Here is a 21,204-nt window from a genome sequence, read left to right as displayed (position 1 = left end):
GTACAAAAGCTTAACTTCATAATGTTCTTTTGACCTCTATTTTAAAACTACTCTATTATTTGCACAAAACATGTTGGACAAAATTATCCCATGCTCAACATGGCATGTAAATAAAAAATTTTCAATGGTCTCAATTTTAAGCACATGAGGGCTATTTACAATGGTTTTTAGGGATGTTTTGTTGTGGAAATAGTAAAAGAATGAGTTAGAAACACATGATTGTAAGTAATATTTTAAGATGGCAGTTTGAAAAATAGAAGTAAATAACAAGAGGTCCATGGGCCACATCGCTCACCAGAGTAACTTGAGTGATGCAGTTCTTTACCAGATTTCCCCTTTTGCTATACCTATCGTGTATGTAAAACTTGGATTCCCTATTGTGGCCCTGACCTACCCCCGGGGGTCATGATTTTAACAATTTAATATCTACACTACCCAAGGATGCTTCCACATAAGTTTCAGCTTCCTGGCCCAGTGGTTCTTGAGAAGAAGATTTTAATGACCCAACCCTATTTTTGTCTTTTCCTGATTATCTCCCCTTGTAAGGGGACTTTCCCCTTCATTTTTACAATTTAAACTCCTCTTTACCCAAGGATGCTTTGTATTAAGTTTGGTTAAAATTGGCCTATTGGTTCTTGAGTAGAAGTCGAAAATGTGAAAAGTTTACAGACAGGCGGACGGACGATGGACAAAATGTGATCAGAAAAGCTCACTTGAGCCTTCAGCTCAGGTAAGCTAAAAAACTGCACTTTTTTGTATACAATTAATATACTCTTTTTTCAGTGGGTGGCTTTGAAGCTCTCCTGTCTTTCAATGTTTTTTCAGGGAGTTACAGTTCTTCATGGCTAAGCACTAACTCATGCACCCACAAACAAACAAACACAAAACTGTGTTACTATATCACCTCCAACTTAGGAAAATAAATAAAAGAGAACATTTTGGAAATACAAACTTTTAATTTTTCAAAAAAGAAAAGTGTTAAAAAACATACAAGATATTATTTTATAAAAATTGAAAATAACAAGGCACCAATGCAATACAAGAGAATGCACTAACGATAAAATCCTCATCAACATGATATGTTATTTGATATGTTTCCATAGAGGTAGTCTAATACACTGAAATGAATATACTTCCCATTATCATAAAATTATAATGATAATATCATTGATGTAGATGTTTTTGCCTCATGTATAGATGCCATTGTAAAACATCAGTAATGGCCAAGGTTAAGTTTTTAAATGTAAATCAAACTTATGGGTCAAAGTGTGGTACCTAAGAAATGCCTAGTCACAAGGAATGTCCCTATTTGAAATATGAAAGTTCTAAAATGTTTTGAAGTTATGGGTAAGGTTAAAGGATTTCAAAAGTAAAAATCAAACTATAAGTACAAGAGATCAAAATTGATGGTCCCATCACAAGGAATATGAAACATGAAAGCATAAACAATTTTTGCTATTGAGTTCTTTTTCAAACCTTCAATTTCATACCGTTATTTGATTTCTATACTTCATGTGTATTTCTTGTGCAAAGACCTATCTTTGGGTACCAACATTTTAACCTCTTGAACATGACCTTGTAGTTTGACCTACTTTTCTTAAACTTAACCTTATAAGCATTTGTTTTGTAAAGGTTAATTCTATGGCTTTTATATCAGTATACATATGAATATACTTTTATTACATATGAATAGGGTATACCACTACATCAGTATAATCTTTGATTATGGGGGCATAAAAAAGCCTTTTATTAACTTTCACATCATTGTTAATTAATGCAATGAATAAGTTATACTTCTGCAATCAATAAAATTATGGAAAAATCTTTTATTCTAAGATACCTTGACTGTAGTCTGAGGTATGGCTATTTTTCATTATTTTCCATTCTTGCTCTGGAAGAAGGGAAAAGGTATAATATATTAAAATCATTTATTCATATCAGGGCAATATATATTTAAAGAAAAAAGTATTTAACTTTGTTCCTTGTCCAAGTCTCTATTTCCCAGGTATTTCCTCTACTGCAGACCACAGCAATGCCTACTGAGCACTTACTTATACATCAGCCAATATCTTCGCAATTGTCTATCTTTTTTTAATAAAGAATAAATAAAAAGAAGAAAAAGCAAAAGCTTAAATCTATTAACTACAGTTATCACATATATTGCACTTTTTTCTCTCTGCCCAGTGAACATGTAATGAGACCCCTATTGACCCTCAACTAATTTAATGAATAACTGTTTAATTCTAATTTTTTGGTTTCATGATGTGATCAATTGAGTGACTTGTGTGATCATTTGCATAAATGCCGAAGGTTATTCCGTATATTTACATGCTCTTGATTCCGCAAATCAACATGCTACAAGCCCTGCTTCTGTCTTATTTGTCCTGCCCTGCACATAATTTTTTTAAACCATGCCTATTGATAAACCAGCTGATTTATGTAGAAAAAAGTATTTTTAAAATTTGTAATTTTATCTCAAAGACATTGGAAATGTAAATATCTAAAAAGTTAAAATCAGAAGATGATTTTGCTGTACATGTATATCAATATTCATTATTCAATGAAATTTACATTGCTGTTTGACTCACATTACAACACTCATTTTTTCATTGATAAATTTAAATAATTTAATCCCTCACCCCCTTACTCAAGAATATTTCAAGTTTGTTTGAAGTAGGTACAGTAATTTTTGAGAAGAAAATGTTAAAAATCTTAGCTGAACATACAAGTACAATTGTATATATAAATATGCCAATACACCTGTAACATATTATGTCAGTCATCTTAATAAAGTGCCCTTTAAAACTCTGACAATCCCCAACCCTTTGTAGCAAATAGTGAAATTCCATGCATTCCACACAGAATCGACGACCAATACATAAATTTACATCAAAAGTGATAACACTTAATATCAAAATAAAAAGGCCATCATCGTCCACAATAGTCATTAGTCAAAGACAAAGTAAAGTCTCATATACAAACCATAAATGTAAAGTCTAAACTATTGACCATCTGGATTGGAAAGAAGCTGAGAATGTTCTAAAACAATAGTTTCATCTTTTCTGACCCCGTAGGTTTTTGTAATATTTTTTAGATGGCCACATCATTATATCACTACTGTGGAATCATTTTTATTTGTGTGGTCAATGTACAACATTTTCTTGATTCATGGGACATAATTGAAGATAACTCGTATATACAGAAGATTCCATGAAAAAAATATTTTGACAAAATAATTGTATAAGGCAATGTTAATTCATGGATAAGGGTGACCCACAAAATCATTGAACATTGATGATTCCACAGTATTTCTTAATAATCTCCCCTTGAAAAAGGGGGATGTATTTCATATGAAGAAATTTGAATACCCTTCTGGGTGGTGTGAAACAATTTTAGTTGAAATTAGACATTCTTGAAAAAAATTTAAGTGTTAAAAGTTTACAGACAGACAGATGGACGAAACATTATCAGAAAAGCTCACTTGAGTGAAAAAATAAACCCAACACATATTTTCATTTGGCTGTATGATCAAATCCTTATGCATTTGCTGAAGTCATGAAAAATAAACAGCCCTCACAAAAGTTCATTACAAATAAAAAAATAGAACACATTTCAAATAATCAGCTCCGATACACAACAAATTTCTGTTAAATTCCCAGATCATCATTACTTTGTGTACAGGAGAGGTGCTGGAATAGTGATTTCTTGACTACACCAGACTTATTCTCAGAGAATACAGAAAGGTCGCCACTGTTGTTAGAGGTGGTCAGTGTGGTGTTACTGTTAAGGCACTCATAACTGTGGGATCTCTTCAGTTCACTGGAGTCACTTAATGAAGAGTTTTTGTCATGTCTGGAAGGAAAAAAATACAGAGTTTTCACAGCAATGAAATCTTTAGATAGGAAATGCAAAACCTACTTTTACACTTTATTCTATTCTTATTTTGATAAAAGAAGTAAATTTAATCTGTATATGAAGCATAATCTCACAATAATATAAAGAAAGTGATGTTAGAATGATCTAAAATATTTAAACTAAGTTATAAAATCTTTTGTAAAACAGAACCCAGAGGAATACTGATATTTATAATGCATGATCCACTTACAAGAATTGCTCCTTTGGGGTAATTCCCAGGAATCTGAAAAGTTCTACTGTGGAGGGAGTCTTTGGCTGTCCTGGATAAGCCGGTGAAAACTGGGGGGTGGACGGAAGGAGGCGAATGGAATCCACTGAAATCGTACAAAATACCAGTAGTGCGTAAAAGTGGTATATTGGTAAAAAATTTAGTGATTGCAATCTATTCACCAATCAATCTAACTTTTTTTTTCTTTATCACTTATTTATTTCTATTTGAATGTTTGAGAATAGACACATGAACCAGACCATGTGTGACAGGAAATTCTGCATCATTTCAGTGCTTGCAGAGTTCAGGTACACATTATGGAACAATACAGAACTTATAACAACAGATATACCTTTATGAAGTGTACTGATTCAGATGAACCTACCTTTATGAGCTGTACTGATTCAGATGAACCTACCTTTATGAGCTGTACTGATTCAGATGAACCTACCTTTATGAGCTGTACTGTTCAGATTTGAGGTCTTTGAGGGAGATCTGAAGGGTGATATCTGAAGAAACTGATTCTTTAAAATGGCAGTCTTTTCTTCCTCTAAGGCTCTTCTCTAAAGCAGAACACAGATGGATAGTTAAGAGAAAATTATTACATATCTGCTGATTTTCACTGTATAAAACAAGACTGATTCCCAATAAAAAGTCTGATATGCCTGTAACAGGACTGACACATTATAAAGTATACAACAAATTGAGTAACTTGAGAGAGTTAACATTTATCTCCCTGGACAACTCGTACCTCTTTACCCAGTTTAATGGCTGCCTCTGTAAACTGTTTCCTCTCCTCTGTGAAGTGGTTCTTCTCTTCATGAAATAATCTCTTCTGCTCTAAAAGACTCTCGCGTTCCTCTTCAACCTTGGAGTCATTCAAAATATGCTCTGTCGAGTTCTGGTGTTTGTGCATTTGAATGGAATTCTGTAAAGAAATCAAAATACTGAAAGAAATGTGAAGTACTATTAGGATTAAAGTTGCTTTTAGTTATGTGGGTAGAAAATCACTGCTTTTGCAGGATTTTTTTTTTCTTAGCATAATCATTTTACAGGCTTTCATGTTAATAAAAAGCAACCGGGAAATCTAAATTTTAATTCCACCTCTGTAACTTTCTTCATCGTATTTTATTTTTCAACAAAAAAAAAAAGAACCATATTTTATTAACTTTAGGAGGCCTCTGATCCCCCACACAATATGGGGAATTTTCATAATCAATATGGCTATCATGGCCTTGCAGGTATTGAGAAGAAAACTCTTTCATACATTTTGTAAAATTTGCTCCTAATTTTTAGCCAACTCTAACCCTTGGGCCCATTTTTGGAAGAACAAAAAATAAATTCACAAATCTTTGGGAATGTTTGCTGATTAATGATCCTTTCCAGTTATTTTCTTATTTTTAAATTTTAAACTTTGATCCCCTATTGTTACCAGCCACTATCCCCAGGGGCCTTGATTTAAAGCTTTTAGAATCTACATTAAGCCTCAAAGTTTCATAAAAATTGTATCTTTTTTATGAATGCTAAAAAGTCTTTCATGCATTTTGTAAAATTTGCTCCTAATATTTAGCCAACTCTAACCCTGGATTCCACTTTTGGAAGAAAAGTTTCATCTTTTTATAAATCTTATTTGCATTATGTATAATAAATGGGACCTGAATCATGTCCTCCTGTTGTTGTATGACCTCTTTATAATTCTCCTTCTCCCTTTTATGTTTCTCTATCTGATCTTCGTATGTCTTAATCTGCTTCTTCAAGGTCTCCATTTCCTTATTAAGCTGCTCCAAGTCACAATGCTTGTTTGGTGACTGCTTAGGGGGACAAGATCTGGCAGGTTTGTTAGGACCTAAAATAATTAAGCAAACACACACACATATATTTTTTATCAATACCAACAAGTACCCGGTTTATGAGTTACTCAATCAAACATCTAAATATTGAATGCTTAAATTGATACTCAGTTTTTTTTTATGTATATTTTTTCATATTTCAAAGTGCATTTTTTTTAAATCAAAAACTTATTAAAAAAACCTCAACTTAAATATATTCTTGCCATTTTTAAACAGACATTAACGTGCCATCACCTGTCCAGTAACTTTCGTTATCGTCTGTGGCTGTGTATATACAGTAATTACTGTGACCAGTCACCAAGCTGGTACATATCTATTCTCACTTATCCAGGCCTCTAATTTTTGGATGATTTCCTTGATTCATTTTTAATGAAAATTTTTTAATAATGCTTTATTTTTCTAGATTTTAGTAAGTATGCCTGAGTAAAGTTGCAGAAAATAACTGAAGATTCAAAACATTTTGAAAGACAGCTGTGCAAAGAAAATTTAGCATATACCAGAAAAGTAACCAATGTGTAAAATAATATATTACTACTAGCGATCCCAAAAACGGCCTTGCTTTGAAAGAGTATTCTCCTTCATTTATCAATACAAAGGTGTGTTAACAAACTCTCCTTGTCTTGCACTGATCAAATCCTCATCCTAAACAAAAATTGTAGACCATTTGTAATTATTGTGTATTCAATGGGAAATGAATTGCTTTATAACTACCCCTTGGAAAAATATGATGCTTTTAGGCTTAATATTTTGTTAAACTCAATGAAAAACATATTCTAAACTGTCATTTTAATTAAGCATATGGTAGCTACTCAGAGATTATAGGGCTCATTTCAATTTTAAGTAAGACAAAGTCCCACACTAAACTAATTATCTAGTAGTGTGCAACAATTAATGTATCATAGGTGAAAAACTGGTTAACATAGGGCTTATAGTCACTTTAGAAAGAAATTCCCCCCAAAACTAACCTCTTCACTCATCTGAAAAATATAGGTCAAATTCAGCATCCGAAGCAGGCCTGTAGTGTGCATTCTTAAACATATCATCCATGCAAATAGTTTAGAATGAACCTGCTACAAGAACATTAACAGGTCACTCATTCAGACAATGTATGTCGGTCTCAGATCCAGCATCCAAAGCAAGCTTGGTAAGGTACATCCTGAGATGTATTTTCCATGCAAGTTTCATCAATATAGGGTTAAGGTCACTTGAAAATGACACATGCTCCAAAAAACTTTAACCTGGTCATTCTTTTGCTAATATTGCAGCAATAGAAACCTGGACTCATTTAATGAAACACACTAGAAGCATCTTACATGGATCTCTGATTAATGTAGGGCACAGAAGTACTTGAAAAGAAATCTGCTCCAGAAATTTATTTTAGACATTTGTAGAAATAAACCTCAAGTTAAGACAGACAATCTAGTTTCCAGTTTCCTTTTATCAGATGTATTTCCTTAGGCTTAACCATCTCACAGAGAGATCTTGAAAAAGTCTTGCTTAGTCTCTCAATGATATATAGGAATTATAAACTTGAAATTCTACAAAACTTTTTTGATATCAAAAGTTTTCGCCTCTACAGAGAGGATATAGTTCATAGGATATCCTTTTCATATCCACAGTTGTAATGTCAAATGTTTTTGTACAAATCTGATCAAATATTGTGGATTTTCTTTCATTATATAAAAAATAGTGTAAAATATGAAACAGATATGTGTAACACATTTAATAAAATTAATTTCCCATGGATTGTGGTTAGATTAATTTTTTATACAAGGAACCATGTTTTTCTCCCCTTCCTAAGGTCCAGGGATAAAAGCACTCAACTCATTGGATTGAATATTACAAACAATGGGAGATCATGTATTTTCTCACTCACTTGGCAGCTTTCTTTTCCTCCTTTCTTTCAATTTCCTTGATCTTTCTTTGAACATGGTCTCTAATGTTTCCTTAATCATGTCATAAGGCATTTGAAAGTACCCTAAAATAGAATCATATCAAATGATTATAATAATTCATGGATAGACAACACCCCATCCTCCAAAAAATTCCTGAAATTAAATTTTCTTCCTCTCCCACTTATTTCATATATGAAAATACATGTATATTAATGCATATTTTGAACTAAAGCTTAATGGTTGTATTTGGACAGGAAGCTCTATAAGTTACCTCCTTTTCATTATTTGCAAGAAGATTTTCAATCACCCACTAAAAATCTATGATAAGAAAAAATAGTTCTGGATACTTCTATATTTAAAAAGCACCAAAAAAAGGACCATTTTCTATCCTCTGGGTGTACTTTTTTCTATCCTCTAGGTGTACTTGTCCTACGAAATTTTTTTAAGGACAATGTTTTTTAAATGAAGGTCAAACTTCAAGGTCTTTGGTTTAAAATTATAGATTATTTGGAAATTAAGGTCTTGTCAAAGAGGATATCTAAGTGAATTAGGAAATAATTGTTCAACCGGTAAAACATGCTCGTTTCTATTATTTGGTTTACTCTTTTGATAAATGTTACTGCTAGAGTATGCATATTTCACACCAGAGAATGATGGGTAAATTGTCCTATAGCTATTTATTGGTTGTAAAACTTACCATCTGAGTCCTGAGTCCTATAATTACAAGCTGAGGGGTAGGTTGTGAACTCTTCCTCACTGGAACCTGACTCCACATCCTGTGAGGGAGTACTCTACACAACAAAAATAAAGTACATATATTCAATAGGAAGTTTCTTTAATGTTTTAATCAAGTTATGATGTAGGTTAAATCAGAATCAGAAAAGACCAGAAATAAATGTATATGTATGAAGACAATTAAGAACAAAGATGGCTAAAATAAAAACCTTTGTAGTGATAAGGTGATCATGAAGGCCCAGTGCATTGCTGACATCTTTGTAAACATGTTTTAGACTGGTCCTCAATTCTGTGTTCTCTACCAATAGTTTCTTCTGTTTCTCCTCATACATTGAGATCAACTGCTGGTACATTTCATCTTGTCTAAAAGGGTCATTGTGAAAGTTGTCAAAATTAATGTTAACTTTATAAAGATTACAGATCATAGAAAAAAATATTCTTAAAATCTTTATATATAATGTTACACTGAAAAAAATAAGCACAGACAATGCTTTGATGGTAAATGAGTCCTTTTGATTTGGAGCTCTGTATTAGCAGTAAGCCACATACTTGTTGGAGGTTGTTTTCCATGTACTTCTTCTGCCATCAGAACTGTGTAAGGAGCAGGCAATATCTAAACCTAAAAAAAAATGTAACAAAGGTCAGATACATTGTAAAATTTGCTTGTAAAAATATCAGGATATTATCGTGATATTTTGGGAAAAAATCGTGATATATTGCGATATGAAATTTTTGGCAATACTGATCCCTGATTCTTACCTACTCTCCGATTAGGCGTTTTATCAGCCAGTAACTGATGGATTCTCTCCTTCAATTTATTGCATTCTCTCTCCTTCTTTTTTAAGTCATGTTTGTATTGTGTATCTCTGTCCTTGATAACACTTGTAAGTCTCTTCACCTATCAAAAATCAGAATAAAACATAATATTAATTTAACCATGATTTTCTAACCTAAAGTTACATTTCCATCCTTTAGTGGGTTTTTTTTTTTTACCTCCTCCTTCTCGGACTTGAGTTTTGTTGTGGACGTCTTGTGTTTGACCATCAGTTGCCGGCTTTTCTCCTGCTCTACACTTATTTCTCTCACAAGTTTCTCCTTTTCTGTTTTCAACCTTGCGATTACATGTTGGTAATTTTCACATTCACTGTTGACACGTAGCAATCTGCAAAGTTTTGTTAAACATGAATTTCTTTCATAATGTATTTACAAATACAGTGAAATCGATGCTTTTGTATATTTTAAAGATATATGTATATAATGCCAGATCATATTGATGCTATTTTTGAAAATTACATTCTTTTAGGGTTTTTTTTAGAGTATCCTTTTTAATTAAAAAATTGCTAGTTTCTTACACAGTTCAATGTCTTATCTATTTTGATTCTTATCTTTTTCAAAAAATCTCAAATGGGTTTTATGATCTTTGAAAAAATTTCATATCATAATTAAGCTTGATGGCTAGTATTATTCAAAAGACAATAAGGTCCTAGGTTCCCTGTCACTCTGAAACTCAGTAAAGAAACACAGAAAAAAAAAATGCAGTAAAGACACAAAAAAATCTATTTAAATGTTTGTTTTACTTGCATGGTTTAATTATACCTTTGTGGCCTGACACAATAGATAAATGCCATACTAATTCCTAGGCAAGACTCTAAAGTATGAAAACATTTTTAGATGAACAGACAAAAATCTGGTAAAGGCGGTTAATCAGGCTTGTCATCTTACTTTGACTGTCATATGACAGAGCTTGGAAAAAAAATTCCTGTCAAAGTTTAAGAGTTATGTTTCACTTGTCTAAATCTTTTAAAAAATTTTAAATTAATGATCACAAAAAAATCTATTTAAATGTTTGTTTTACTTGCATGGTTTAATTGTGTGTTAAATACCTTTGTGGCCTCCAAAAATCTTGACACAATAGATAAACACACTGGTTTACAGATGAAAATAAATTTCAGAATATGTTATATTGGTGCTAAAAGTGTAATATAATCTTTATACTGAATTTTAAGAGATAAATAAAGCATATACTTTTGTTTTTCTGAGGCAAGACTCTAGAAGTATGAAAACTACAAGATTGACCTGTTTTCCACTTTTCTAAACTTGTTCTCTCCTTTGTTCGGAAATGATTGTCTGATAAACATTTATTGACATTTCTGATACAGACTTAATATCTAATCCCTTGGCGATTATATTGGCATTTATATATATATACAAAATCTGGTAAAGGCGGTTAATCAATAATTTGGCATTGTCATTGTACTTTCATGCAGAAAATGTAGGTGAAGATTACAATATGACAGTTGGTTAGCTGTGTAGACTGACCCCAGGGAAAGTAATTCCTGTCAAAGTAAATAGGAAATAGAGTTATGTTAATTCTGGTACAGGCGTTTGTGGTTACCCATGATGTATCCACTGACTAACTATCATGCCACTATAAGTTATAGTTGCTGAAATATGAACCTCCATTATCAATTTAACCAATCTAGTCCTTGATAGACTGCATGCTGTGCTGTGATTACTCTATAGTACGGATGTGAACAATTAACTAATTACTCAATTAAATCATTGACGGTATCTACCAAATTTCAAGATTGAAATATTGTTTATAAAACTTTGAGAACCAAAAGTTGGTGTGCTGTGATTACTCTATAGTACGGATGTGAACAATTAACTAATTACTCAATTAAATCATTGACGGTATCTACCATTGATTGAAATATTGTGAGAATCAGGCCCATGGGCCACAACAATTACATGACTTATCTTGGCCCTGCAGTTATTCATAAAAATATTCAGAGAAACTTGGTATATTCCTACTTTCACACAAATTCATAGTACTCCATATTTTGAAATATCCTATCCTCCAAGGCACAGGCCTTTGGATCGCTTAAGAAAATTGTGTGTTAAGGACAGATGATACAAACAAATTTTTTTTTGGAGGAGACTAATATCATGTCTCTAGTTTAGAAAAGTGGATAATTCTTAGAATTTTTTCTCCAAAAATCTTGAAAATGAGATAGACTGGGAAAATATTTGTAATATTTCAATAAAATTACAAAATGGATATAACACACTCAGTAAAGGTTTACAGATGAAAATAAATTTCAGAATATGTTATATTGGTGCTAAAAGTGTAATATAATCTTTAGAAAAGTATACCAAGCCAGATGAATTTTATCAGGAAAAGATAAATGGTAAAAATTAGCCTATATATATGATATTGATGAATTTTTGTCATTTTGTTTTTCTTCCTAGAAATCACCTGGCTTGGTATATTTTTCTAAGGTTTATTGCACTTTTAGCACCAAGATAACATATTCTGAAATATGTTTTCACCTGTAAAACTTTACTTAGTGTGATTTGTCTTTTTGTTTTTTTAATTGATATTAGTCCTATATATATGATATTGATGAATTTTTGTCATTGATTGTTTTTTTATTGACATTTCAGAAGGAATAACTAAAAATACAATAATAAAGAAATCACTGACTTAATATCTAATCCCTTGGCTTATATTGGCATATATATATTACATATACCCTTTAAATTCACAAATTATTGTTATTTTTTTATTATTGCGAATATTGCAACGTGTTATGAGTCGCAATAATTTGAACTTGCATTTTGAAATCAAATCCACTGTATATGTATCAAGTCATTCATGCAGAAATGTAGGTGAAGATTACCTAATTATGGTACTGATATTGTTGGTTACCCATATGTTAGACTGACAAATTATCACCTGTAAAACTTTACAAAGTCACTCATGTGTGATTTGTCTTTTTGTTTTTTTAATTGATATATTACCTAATATTTTGCAAGTCTATTTGTAGGTCATTTTCCAGTTCTTAGGATAAATTTTTTAAAGAATTATCCACAGAAAAATGTAGGTCAAAATGACCTAATTCTGGTACTGATGTTGTTGGTTACTTATAACCTGTACAATGACAAATTTTATAAGTTAAGTCTCTTTTAACCAAAGTCACTCATGCAAAAGAAAAAAATTGTTTGTATTATCATATCCCTATAACTTATAGTTGCCTTAAAAAGATACCTTTATTTTTTTTTAACACCTCATTTTTTTTCTAAGCAATCTACATTTGGGTTAGGCCTTTGCTCCAAGGTTGTTTGTATCAAAAAAGATACCTTTATTTTTTTTTAAAAAACCTAACTTGAAAGAAAAACACATCCTGGGTATGCTTTAAAATCAACATGATAACATGGCCTTGCTGTTGGTTCACTATGTAAAATTCAGTATAACCCATATATAATTATATTGTTTTTCTCATTTAAGGAAGGCCCATACTTTTATGGATCTGGTTCTAATTTTATAAACCTATTATAAAACTCCTATTGTCACTTTTCTATTGAAGTGATTTTCTTACACAATGGTTTAAATATAAATCAACTATCTAAATGTTTATTATAGTGTCATTGTGCATATAAGACATTGAATACATATTATTAATGGAAAAAATTACACTTGGTACTCAATTGCTTGTTGGATCTATAAATTCTAATCATTTTACACATACAGACAGACACAATGGCATTATAATTGCCTGTATGGACCAAAAATTTTTCATATTTTCATGAAAATTTGACTTGAGATCTATTTCAATTGATTTTAAGACTGTACCATCTTTTAAAATTCTACTTTTTTCCAAATTTTGCAAAGAATGGTAGTAAAAAATCATATCCCCAAAATGAGGGTATACACATTCAAAAGGCTGTTTTATAAAATTCATCTCGTCAGCATATGAGTATTAATTTTTAGATGTTGAGAATTATTTAGAATTATGGTATTTAGTGATTTTTTTCTCAGACGTTGGTAGATTCAAATTCATTTGTGTACGATTTCAAGAGAAAATTGTCAGAAATTCTCTAATCAATTGAATATTTTTAATTTTCATAAATTTTACTTGGTAATCTAAATCAGCCAGGCGTGTTTTGTGCATAACTAAGAAAAATATGAGATTATATATGTACCAAGCACTGTGTGTGAAATATTGCCTGTTCAATTTTGAGACATGATGTATGAAAATGTAGGTCAGATTCAGCATCCAAAACAAATCTGGTAGTGTCCATCCCTAGATGCATCATCCCTGGGAATTTGGTCCAGGTAGGGCTAATAATTACTAGGCTCTAAAAACCTCAACTTGGTCACTTCTAAAAATGTAGGTCAGATTCAAAATCCTAGGCATGTCTGGTAGTGTACATCCCTTAGTATTCCTGAGATGTATCATCCATGCAAGTTTGGTCCAGGTAAGGCTTACAGTTACTTAGAAATGGACCTGCTCCTAAAACTTTAACCCGGGAGATGCTGATGCCAACACATGGGGTATAGCATAGGCTTTTATTGCAATCAAATTAAAACTGTAGGTGAAGTAGCATTTTGAAAACATTTCAAAAGAAATTTCTATTTTTAGTAACCATGTCAACACTCAGTTAATCAAAACCTGGAATCAATACGGAAATGAAATGTAGCCACCCAGACATTTTTAAAAACAATATACACATGTAGAGGCATTTAAAGTTTGTGTTTCAATTTTTTTCATAGATATCTAATGCTTCAATACCATTGAAAAAAAAATCTTTTTAAAATATGACAAATATTTTCTCCCTAGTTGTGACTAGTTTTTTACAATAGGTTTTAAAAATATTTTACTAAAAATGTGTTTTATTTTCATAAAAAAAAATTATTTAAAGTAATATACGCTATAACGTGCGCCATTTTAAAATACGGCTGGAAATTTATATATTTTGTTTACCAATAAAAGTTACGAAAATGCTGTAAATTACACCATTTAAATAAAATTCGTTATAAAGTTATCAAATTTTAATTATTTATTATCCTGCAAGGAGAATAATGTCTATTTTTAAGTAAATCCACCACGTGACGCCGTCGCTACTTTTAGATTGATAAACAAACACGGCGTCAAGAAAACGATGTAAGCCCTTTGAGATACAACTCACTTTTGACATGGATGGCGTGTTACTATTAATATAACTTATCTTTAAATGTAATCAGTATCAACCATCTATACTCTGTTATAACACATATTAACCTTTTATTAATAATCGTTGTCAAAATGCAACGTGCCTCGTTGTCTTTAATTTCCCGTGGACATACGTGTCTATATTTAGACCTTCTGTTTACGCACTTCCTTTATCAATATTCATGAAAAGACTGAATTCTTGATTGCAGGTTTTGCTTTATTGTTCTGTTATTACAACGAGTTTTATAGTTTAATTTTGTGGAAATATTATTTTTTCATTACACGTACTTTATGTTTTTCAAATCATTTAATCATTTTGTTTCACATACAAATCGGCATCCATACGGCGTATATTACTTTAAAAAAATTCAATATTATAGTCTAACCATCCTTTCTTTACATATTTTATTAGACATTCATATAATGTATTTATTTACAGCAAATGTTAAACCATATAGCATCTTATTTGCAAGTAAAATATTTTTTTCATTTTCTCTGAAAAAATACAAAGCAAGAGGCCTGTGGGTTAAATCGCTTATCTGAGTAACTTAATTTGGCCATTCTGTTAATTCTTATCCAGATTTCTCCTCCCCCCTCCCTCCAGTGTCATGATTTGAATAATTTCATATCTTCACTACCCCAGGATGCTTCCACATTAATTTCAGCTTTATGGCATGGTTCTTGACAGGAAGATTTTTAAACATGTTTCCTATATATTTCAAATATAAAAATTGGATCCCTTTTGTGGCCCCAATCCACCCACAGGGGACATGATTTGAACAAATTAGAATCTACACTACCCAGGATCACCATGTATATCCCAACATGCGGGGGTGTATGCTAATGTTGTGCGCTGGGTGTATGCTTCCGAAGCGAGAGAAAAGGGGGTCAATGTACGTTCTTTGTCCATTTTCTCAACTTATGGATATTTTTCGCCAGAAAGCATATGCCTACGGAAGAAAGCATTATCTAAGGAGTATATGGATACCTGTGATTCCATTGGACACCTTCTAGTTTCATCAAACACCTCAACACATTTCCGAGGATCGGAGCAAGATTGACGCAACACTGTGTTTATGATCGAATATCAGAACAAAGCTTTGCTTTATCGTCATTTTTATATTATTGTTAAATACATGTTTACAATATAAACGTTTGTACAAATTGTCTGTAAATAAAACAGTTCGTATATAAAGATATTGACGAAAAATCAATGTTGTGTCCGGGTGTATGCAACATGTTGTGCGCGGGGTGTATACCCCTCTTTTTACTCTATAGTATCATTGTCTGAAATGTCATTAAAAACATTCTTAACAACTGACTTTTGTGATAAAATTTCTATTTTTTTTTCTTAATTATTCACCAGTTTTGTAATAGCACAACTTCAGGTTCATGAATTCGATTTACTGGGAAATAATACGTTCGTCGTACTTTTGGCTTTACGTGCATATGGAAGTAAATGTACATGGAGCTTTGTTTAACTGTTTAATGTGATAACCAACAATTCATCCCTTCTTTCGATTTAAAGGCACCTTATTCAGATCCTTCCTTAATAAATGCTTCACACATGCATCATTTTGAACATTTCCTCATAATTTCTGTTTAACTTTTTTTCAATATATTTTAAGTGAGTTTTAAAATATTTAGATTTTTGTAATGTCTTCAACACCAAAAATAAAATTATTCTCCTTCATGTAATACGCGTAATAGTAATAAACGTAATAGTTTACGTTGTGTACTTTGGCCCCATAAGCCCATATTTGGCAGTAAACTATAGGTATAATATTGAGGCATTGTATTGTACTGAGTACATATTTTCTAGGAATGGGCCGGAAGAGGCTGTTTTTGTGTCTTAGGTCATTTTTTTGGGGGGGGGGGGGGTATCTTTACTACGTGTATATACAATAATAAAATAAAGGGGGAGTGGACATTCATTGATATTAATTACACGTCAACGTGAAATTGTAATTGTACCAAAAACAGTTTTTTTTTCAATTGTGCATGCCCTCAGAAAATTGTCGTCCCTTATTACAAATGTGCATTTTTATAGCCGGCTTTACATGTTTATTGTAATTTGTAAAATACGAAATCTTATCAGATAAAGAAAAATGAGTCCAAATATTGCAAAAATTGAAAGGAAAATTAATATATCATACAGACACGTAATATCACCCCCCTTTTTGTTCCAGACACAACTTTTCACTACAGAAAATGTTCATCGAAAGTCAGGTTGTCCCCTATTTTTTGTTGCAGCATAGCCATACAATGCAAAGAGAGAATTGGTACTGAAAAAAGACGGGACCAACAACCCCATCTGATCTAGGAGTTTTGAGTTTGATAAGCCCTCCCCCCTTTTTTATAGCTAGTCCACTTATCTAAAGGGTTTTTTTTTTTTAATATCCCCCCTTCAAAAAATATTCTACATCACTGTCATAAATGCTTAAAAATACATGTATTGATAACATAAATGTTGCAGATGTTGCAGAAACAAAAATAAAAAGATTTATTCATAATACACCATTCATGTAGTGTTTTTATTATTTTTAACAAACCAGATATTTAGATTAAAACGAGCCGAAGAAAGGGCAAAGTGTCTTCAATGCAGGGATTGGAGAAGGGGGGGGGGGGGCTTTGGAGAGATTTTTTAGACCATTGCGCCATCTACAATGTAGATAACAATCGCTCCTTGCATATCTAGCGTCTTTTATCCTTGAATATGATAGTTTGTTTTTAATTTTTTTTAAATTTAGTTATTTTGTTTTTTACTTCAGTACATTATGGAAATTACTTTTTGGTTCGGCATTCGTAGTAAGGTCTTTTATCAACACTATCTATCGCTTTTAAACCTGTGTAAATAAAATTTCCATTGATACTTCGCACAACAATCCTAAGAAAAATATGGGGTGTATACACCCCGCGTACAACATGTTGCATACACCCCGGACACAACATTGATTTTTCGTCAATATCTTTATATACGAACTGTTTTAGTTAAAGACAATTTGTACAAACGTTTATATTGTAAACATGCATTTAACAATAATATAAAAGTGACAATAAAGCAAAGATTTGTTCTGATATTCGATCATAAACACAGTGTTGCGTCAATCTTGCTACGATCCTCGGAATTGTGTTGAGGTGTTTGATGAAACTAGAAGGTGTCCAGTGGATTCATAGGTATCCATATACTCCTTAGATAATGCTTTCTTCCTAGGCATATGCTTTCTGGCGAAAAATATCCGTAAGTTGAGAAAATGGACAAAGAACGTACATTGACCCCCTTTCTCTCGCTTCGGAAGCATACACCCCGCGCACAACATAGCATACACCCCGCATGTTGGGATATACATGGTGAGGATGCTTCAACATAAGTTTCAGCTTTTCTGGCTCAGTGGTTCTTGTGAAGTTATTTTAATGACCCCACCCTTTTTTGTCTTTTCTTGAATATCTCCCCATGTAAGGGAACTTTGCCTTTCATTTTAATGATTTAAACTCTCCTTCACCCAAAAAGGCTTTCTACTGAGTTTGCTTAAAATTGGCCCACTGGTTCTTGAGATGAAGTTGAAAATATGAAAAGTTTACAGACGGAGAGCTAGACTGACAGAGACAGATGGATGGACGACGGACAACGGATGATCAGAAAAGCTCACTTGAACTTTCAGCTCAGGTATTAAGATAATAATGTGAAAAAGGATTGGAAAATAATGTGATCAAATAAAAACTTTTATTTCAATAAACAATAATATAGAAATTCAATCAAGATTGGAATGACATGAAATATATTTCACCATCTTTTTTGTTATACTTTTCAAATATTTTCAAGGTAAAACATTACTAAAATAAATTCATTATTGATTTAATAGGCAGAGTAGAATTTTTAAAAAAAGTAATTATCAATTCAATTAGGCATAATTTTTTTTTCAATTCACGAAATAAGTTGCCAGGGAGCTCATGTCTATTGAGTTCCCTAAGGTTCTCTGTTTTGTCCAGTAAGTCAGTACATGTAGCGGTTAATGGTTGCATAAAAATTAGGGATGTGCGATTTTATCGATATACCGGTACATCGCGATTTTTTGTTGTGTGATACGTATTGTGATACAGACACCAAAATACTGGTATTTACGTACATATTATAAAGTACAGAAAGAATTCATTTATTTGTTCAATCTTTCAAATTACTATAATTATAGAAAGTCTAAAAGAATGTTGAAAAAGGTGAAAAGAACGGCATCTTACCATCTAAACATGATTTATTTTATGTACATAAAAATTTCAAAAAAGTGAAATTTTGTTTTTCTAGAATATTTTAAAGAAAAATAATGACAATTCATTAAAAATCTATGTAAAAATTTCTTGTAAAAATATCATGATTTTATCGTGATATTTTGGAAAAAAATCGTGATATATCGCGATACGAAATTTTTTGTGATATTCATCCCTAATAAAAATCATATCTATGACAACAATTAACCTCAAACACTGGAGGATCCTTTTTATCATTCTTTCATTTTTTATTTGTTTTATATAACACAGTGACTATACCTATGTTTTAAACTAAATTTATTTTTGCATGAATTTAATCCACATAATCAGAATCAATGTTTTGGGGCAAGACTTTTTAGTTGTAAGGACACATCACAATTAACAGTTAAAAATAATGCATTTTAATTAAATTTGATTTTTTTGTATTTCTAATTCCTTTAAAAAGGAGATAACTTATATGTATCTAAAACTATGACATGCATCTTTTCAAAAGTTATGAATTTGAGTACTTGCATGATTGAAATAAATCAAAGTACTGAGACAGTACTGAAAGACGGGGTCAAAATAATCTTCATGCTAGATTTCACAAAAGTGTTGTTTTTTTTACGAATTTTTAATAACAACTTTATTTTTTCATTAACATACTAAAAATAAAACTATGAATAATATACATTCACATTTTTCATTTAATTTGATTTGAAGTAGAAATTTTTATAATTGCTCAGTCTGGAAACCTTTCTGAACTGCTCCGAATTTCATCAGGTACGAACTAATAATTTTTCCGGAAGTAAACAATGGATGATGCGTACACAGTCATAATAATACGCAGGATAGTACTTTGTCTACTAGTGTTATTTACAGTTAATATTTTCAGTTTTAAATTATCAAAATACTTTATTAGTTGAGTTAGACAAAGGTTCATATCAATTTCTTCAGTTTGATACAAAATGTTTATGTTTTGATCGAAACAATTTCTGCACTCTTTCGTATGCGTAGATTTAATTCATGTGTTATCACCACGGCTTCCGTTTTCTATATTTAGGCCTCGGAGAGTAAACTAAAAGACGGGGTCACGTGACCCCGTCTAAAAATAAAATGAAAACTTCATTACATATACATATTGCGTAAAATTAAAAGAAAAAAGATTTAAAAGGTTCATTTACATTTTAAATTTGCAATGTACTTTCTACCATTCTCACATTTAATGCTCTATCTACCGGAGGCAGATGATAAATTTTTGTAATCATAGATACCTTTACAGCACCAAACAGAACTGCCATCATTAAATAGAACCAGTGATACATCCTCCACCCACACAATGTATAAATACCTGGCCATCTGTCAGTTTGTGTACATCACTTTGTTATGTAATGTTTGTATAGTACAGGAATTGTTAAAATCACAGCGGGGTCATTTACCTGTACCATTTCCTGGTTATCAGATAACAATGTCTATAGTTTATCAAACTGTTCTACCTTCACAATAAAAGCTAACTTTTGTTCCTATTCAGACTTTGTAGTTTTGTTTATCTTTTACATTTAATGTGTTTAAGTAGTGGACATTTATAACAACTCTTTCACAGATAATATTATGATATTGTTGTTGATCACTGACAAATTTACCTATAAAATCAATGCGTACCTGATTGAGGAAGGCTAGACACTGATCGACAGTGTCAGGTGTACAGAAGGTGTTCTCATCACACCCAGGCTCCTGGCAGGTGGAGTAGAAATGGACATCCCCCACCATCTGTTGGAGGGTGGTGGAAAAATCAAACAGAAAGTCCTGACTACCTGAGGTAGGCTTCAGCACACCCAGGTCTGCCATCCTGTCAATATAGCACAAATATTGATTGCTTTATGGATTCACATCTAGTCAAATCAATTCATGCTAGGGGCACCAACCTATATAGGCCTGGCATATTACAATGTGTGCATAAAACAAAAGGCAAGAGTATAGTCTAACAATTTTAAATTTTAAATCTCTTGAAAGGTGAATTTAAAGTTCTTTGCTCAAGCTTTATCATCTTACCATGACAGAAGTGCTAATTATCCTCACAATAAACTCTCAAGTGAAAATATCATTGTTTTGCAGGCAAATTTCAAATACCATAATAACAGTAGTATGTATAGTCCAAGCAATATTAACAGGTCAAGGTGGCCTTCAGTTATGAAAGATGGGCAAATTTTGACAAGCCAGCCAAAATTTTACCTGCATATATAAAAAATTATAATGCACTGGAGGAATAGCTTTATATCCAGCAATTTTGGAGGATAATACAGATCACTAAATCATTTCTCTCTTTCACTGGAAAAATGCATACAGCAGATTATATTAATATT

The 21,204-nt window shown here is 31.8% G+C and overlaps 1 protein-coding gene across 1 annotated transcript; it reads right to left on the bottom strand.

Moving 5' to 3' along the window:
- Positions 1-981: 981 nt before the first annotated feature.
- LOC134250734 (afadin- and alpha-actinin-binding protein-like) lies at positions 982-10,231 on the bottom strand. Its single transcript, XM_062733101.1, has 12 exons — positions 10,200-10,231; positions 9,597-9,765; positions 9,363-9,501; positions 9,153-9,222; positions 8,813-8,966; positions 8,566-8,659; positions 7,850-7,951; positions 5,779-5,969; positions 4,875-5,051; positions 4,590-4,686; positions 4,106-4,229; positions 982-3,852 (listed from the first exon to the last, which is right to left on the bottom strand). Exons 1-12 carry the CDS (start codon positions 10,229-10,231, stop codon positions 3,648-3,650), a joined length of 1,554 nt encoding a protein of 517 aa, XP_062589085.1. The 3' UTR covers positions 982-3,647.
- Positions 10,232-21,204: the final 10,973 nt, after the last annotated feature.

This window comes from Saccostrea cucullata, unplaced genomic scaffold, assembly GCF_032062105.1.
Source record: "Saccostrea cucullata isolate Sc308-1 unplaced genomic scaffold, CSIRO_AGI_Scuc_v1 ctg2548, whole genome shotgun sequence".
In the NCBI taxonomy this organism is placed as follows: domain Eukaryota; kingdom Metazoa; phylum Mollusca; class Bivalvia; order Ostreida; family Ostreidae; genus Saccostrea; species Saccostrea cuccullata.
This window is presented reverse-complemented; position numbering and strand designations above follow the sequence as displayed.

What these genes read in the sequence shown, in the direction of transcription:
- LOC134250734 (XM_062733101.1), bottom strand. Translation starts at nt 10,231, where the DNA reads ATGGCATTTATCTATTGTGTCAGGCCACAAAG. An exon ending in AACGCCTAATCGGAGAGTAG is followed by an intron (nt 9,223 to 9,362) that starts GTAAGAATCAGG and finishes ATTTTTTTTTAG; the next exon opens with GTTTAGATATTGCCTGCTCC. An exon ending in TGGAAAACAACCTCCAACAA is followed by an intron (nt 8,967 to 9,152) that starts GTATGTGGCTTA and finishes TGACCCTTTTAG; the next exon opens with ACAAGATGAAATGTACCAGC.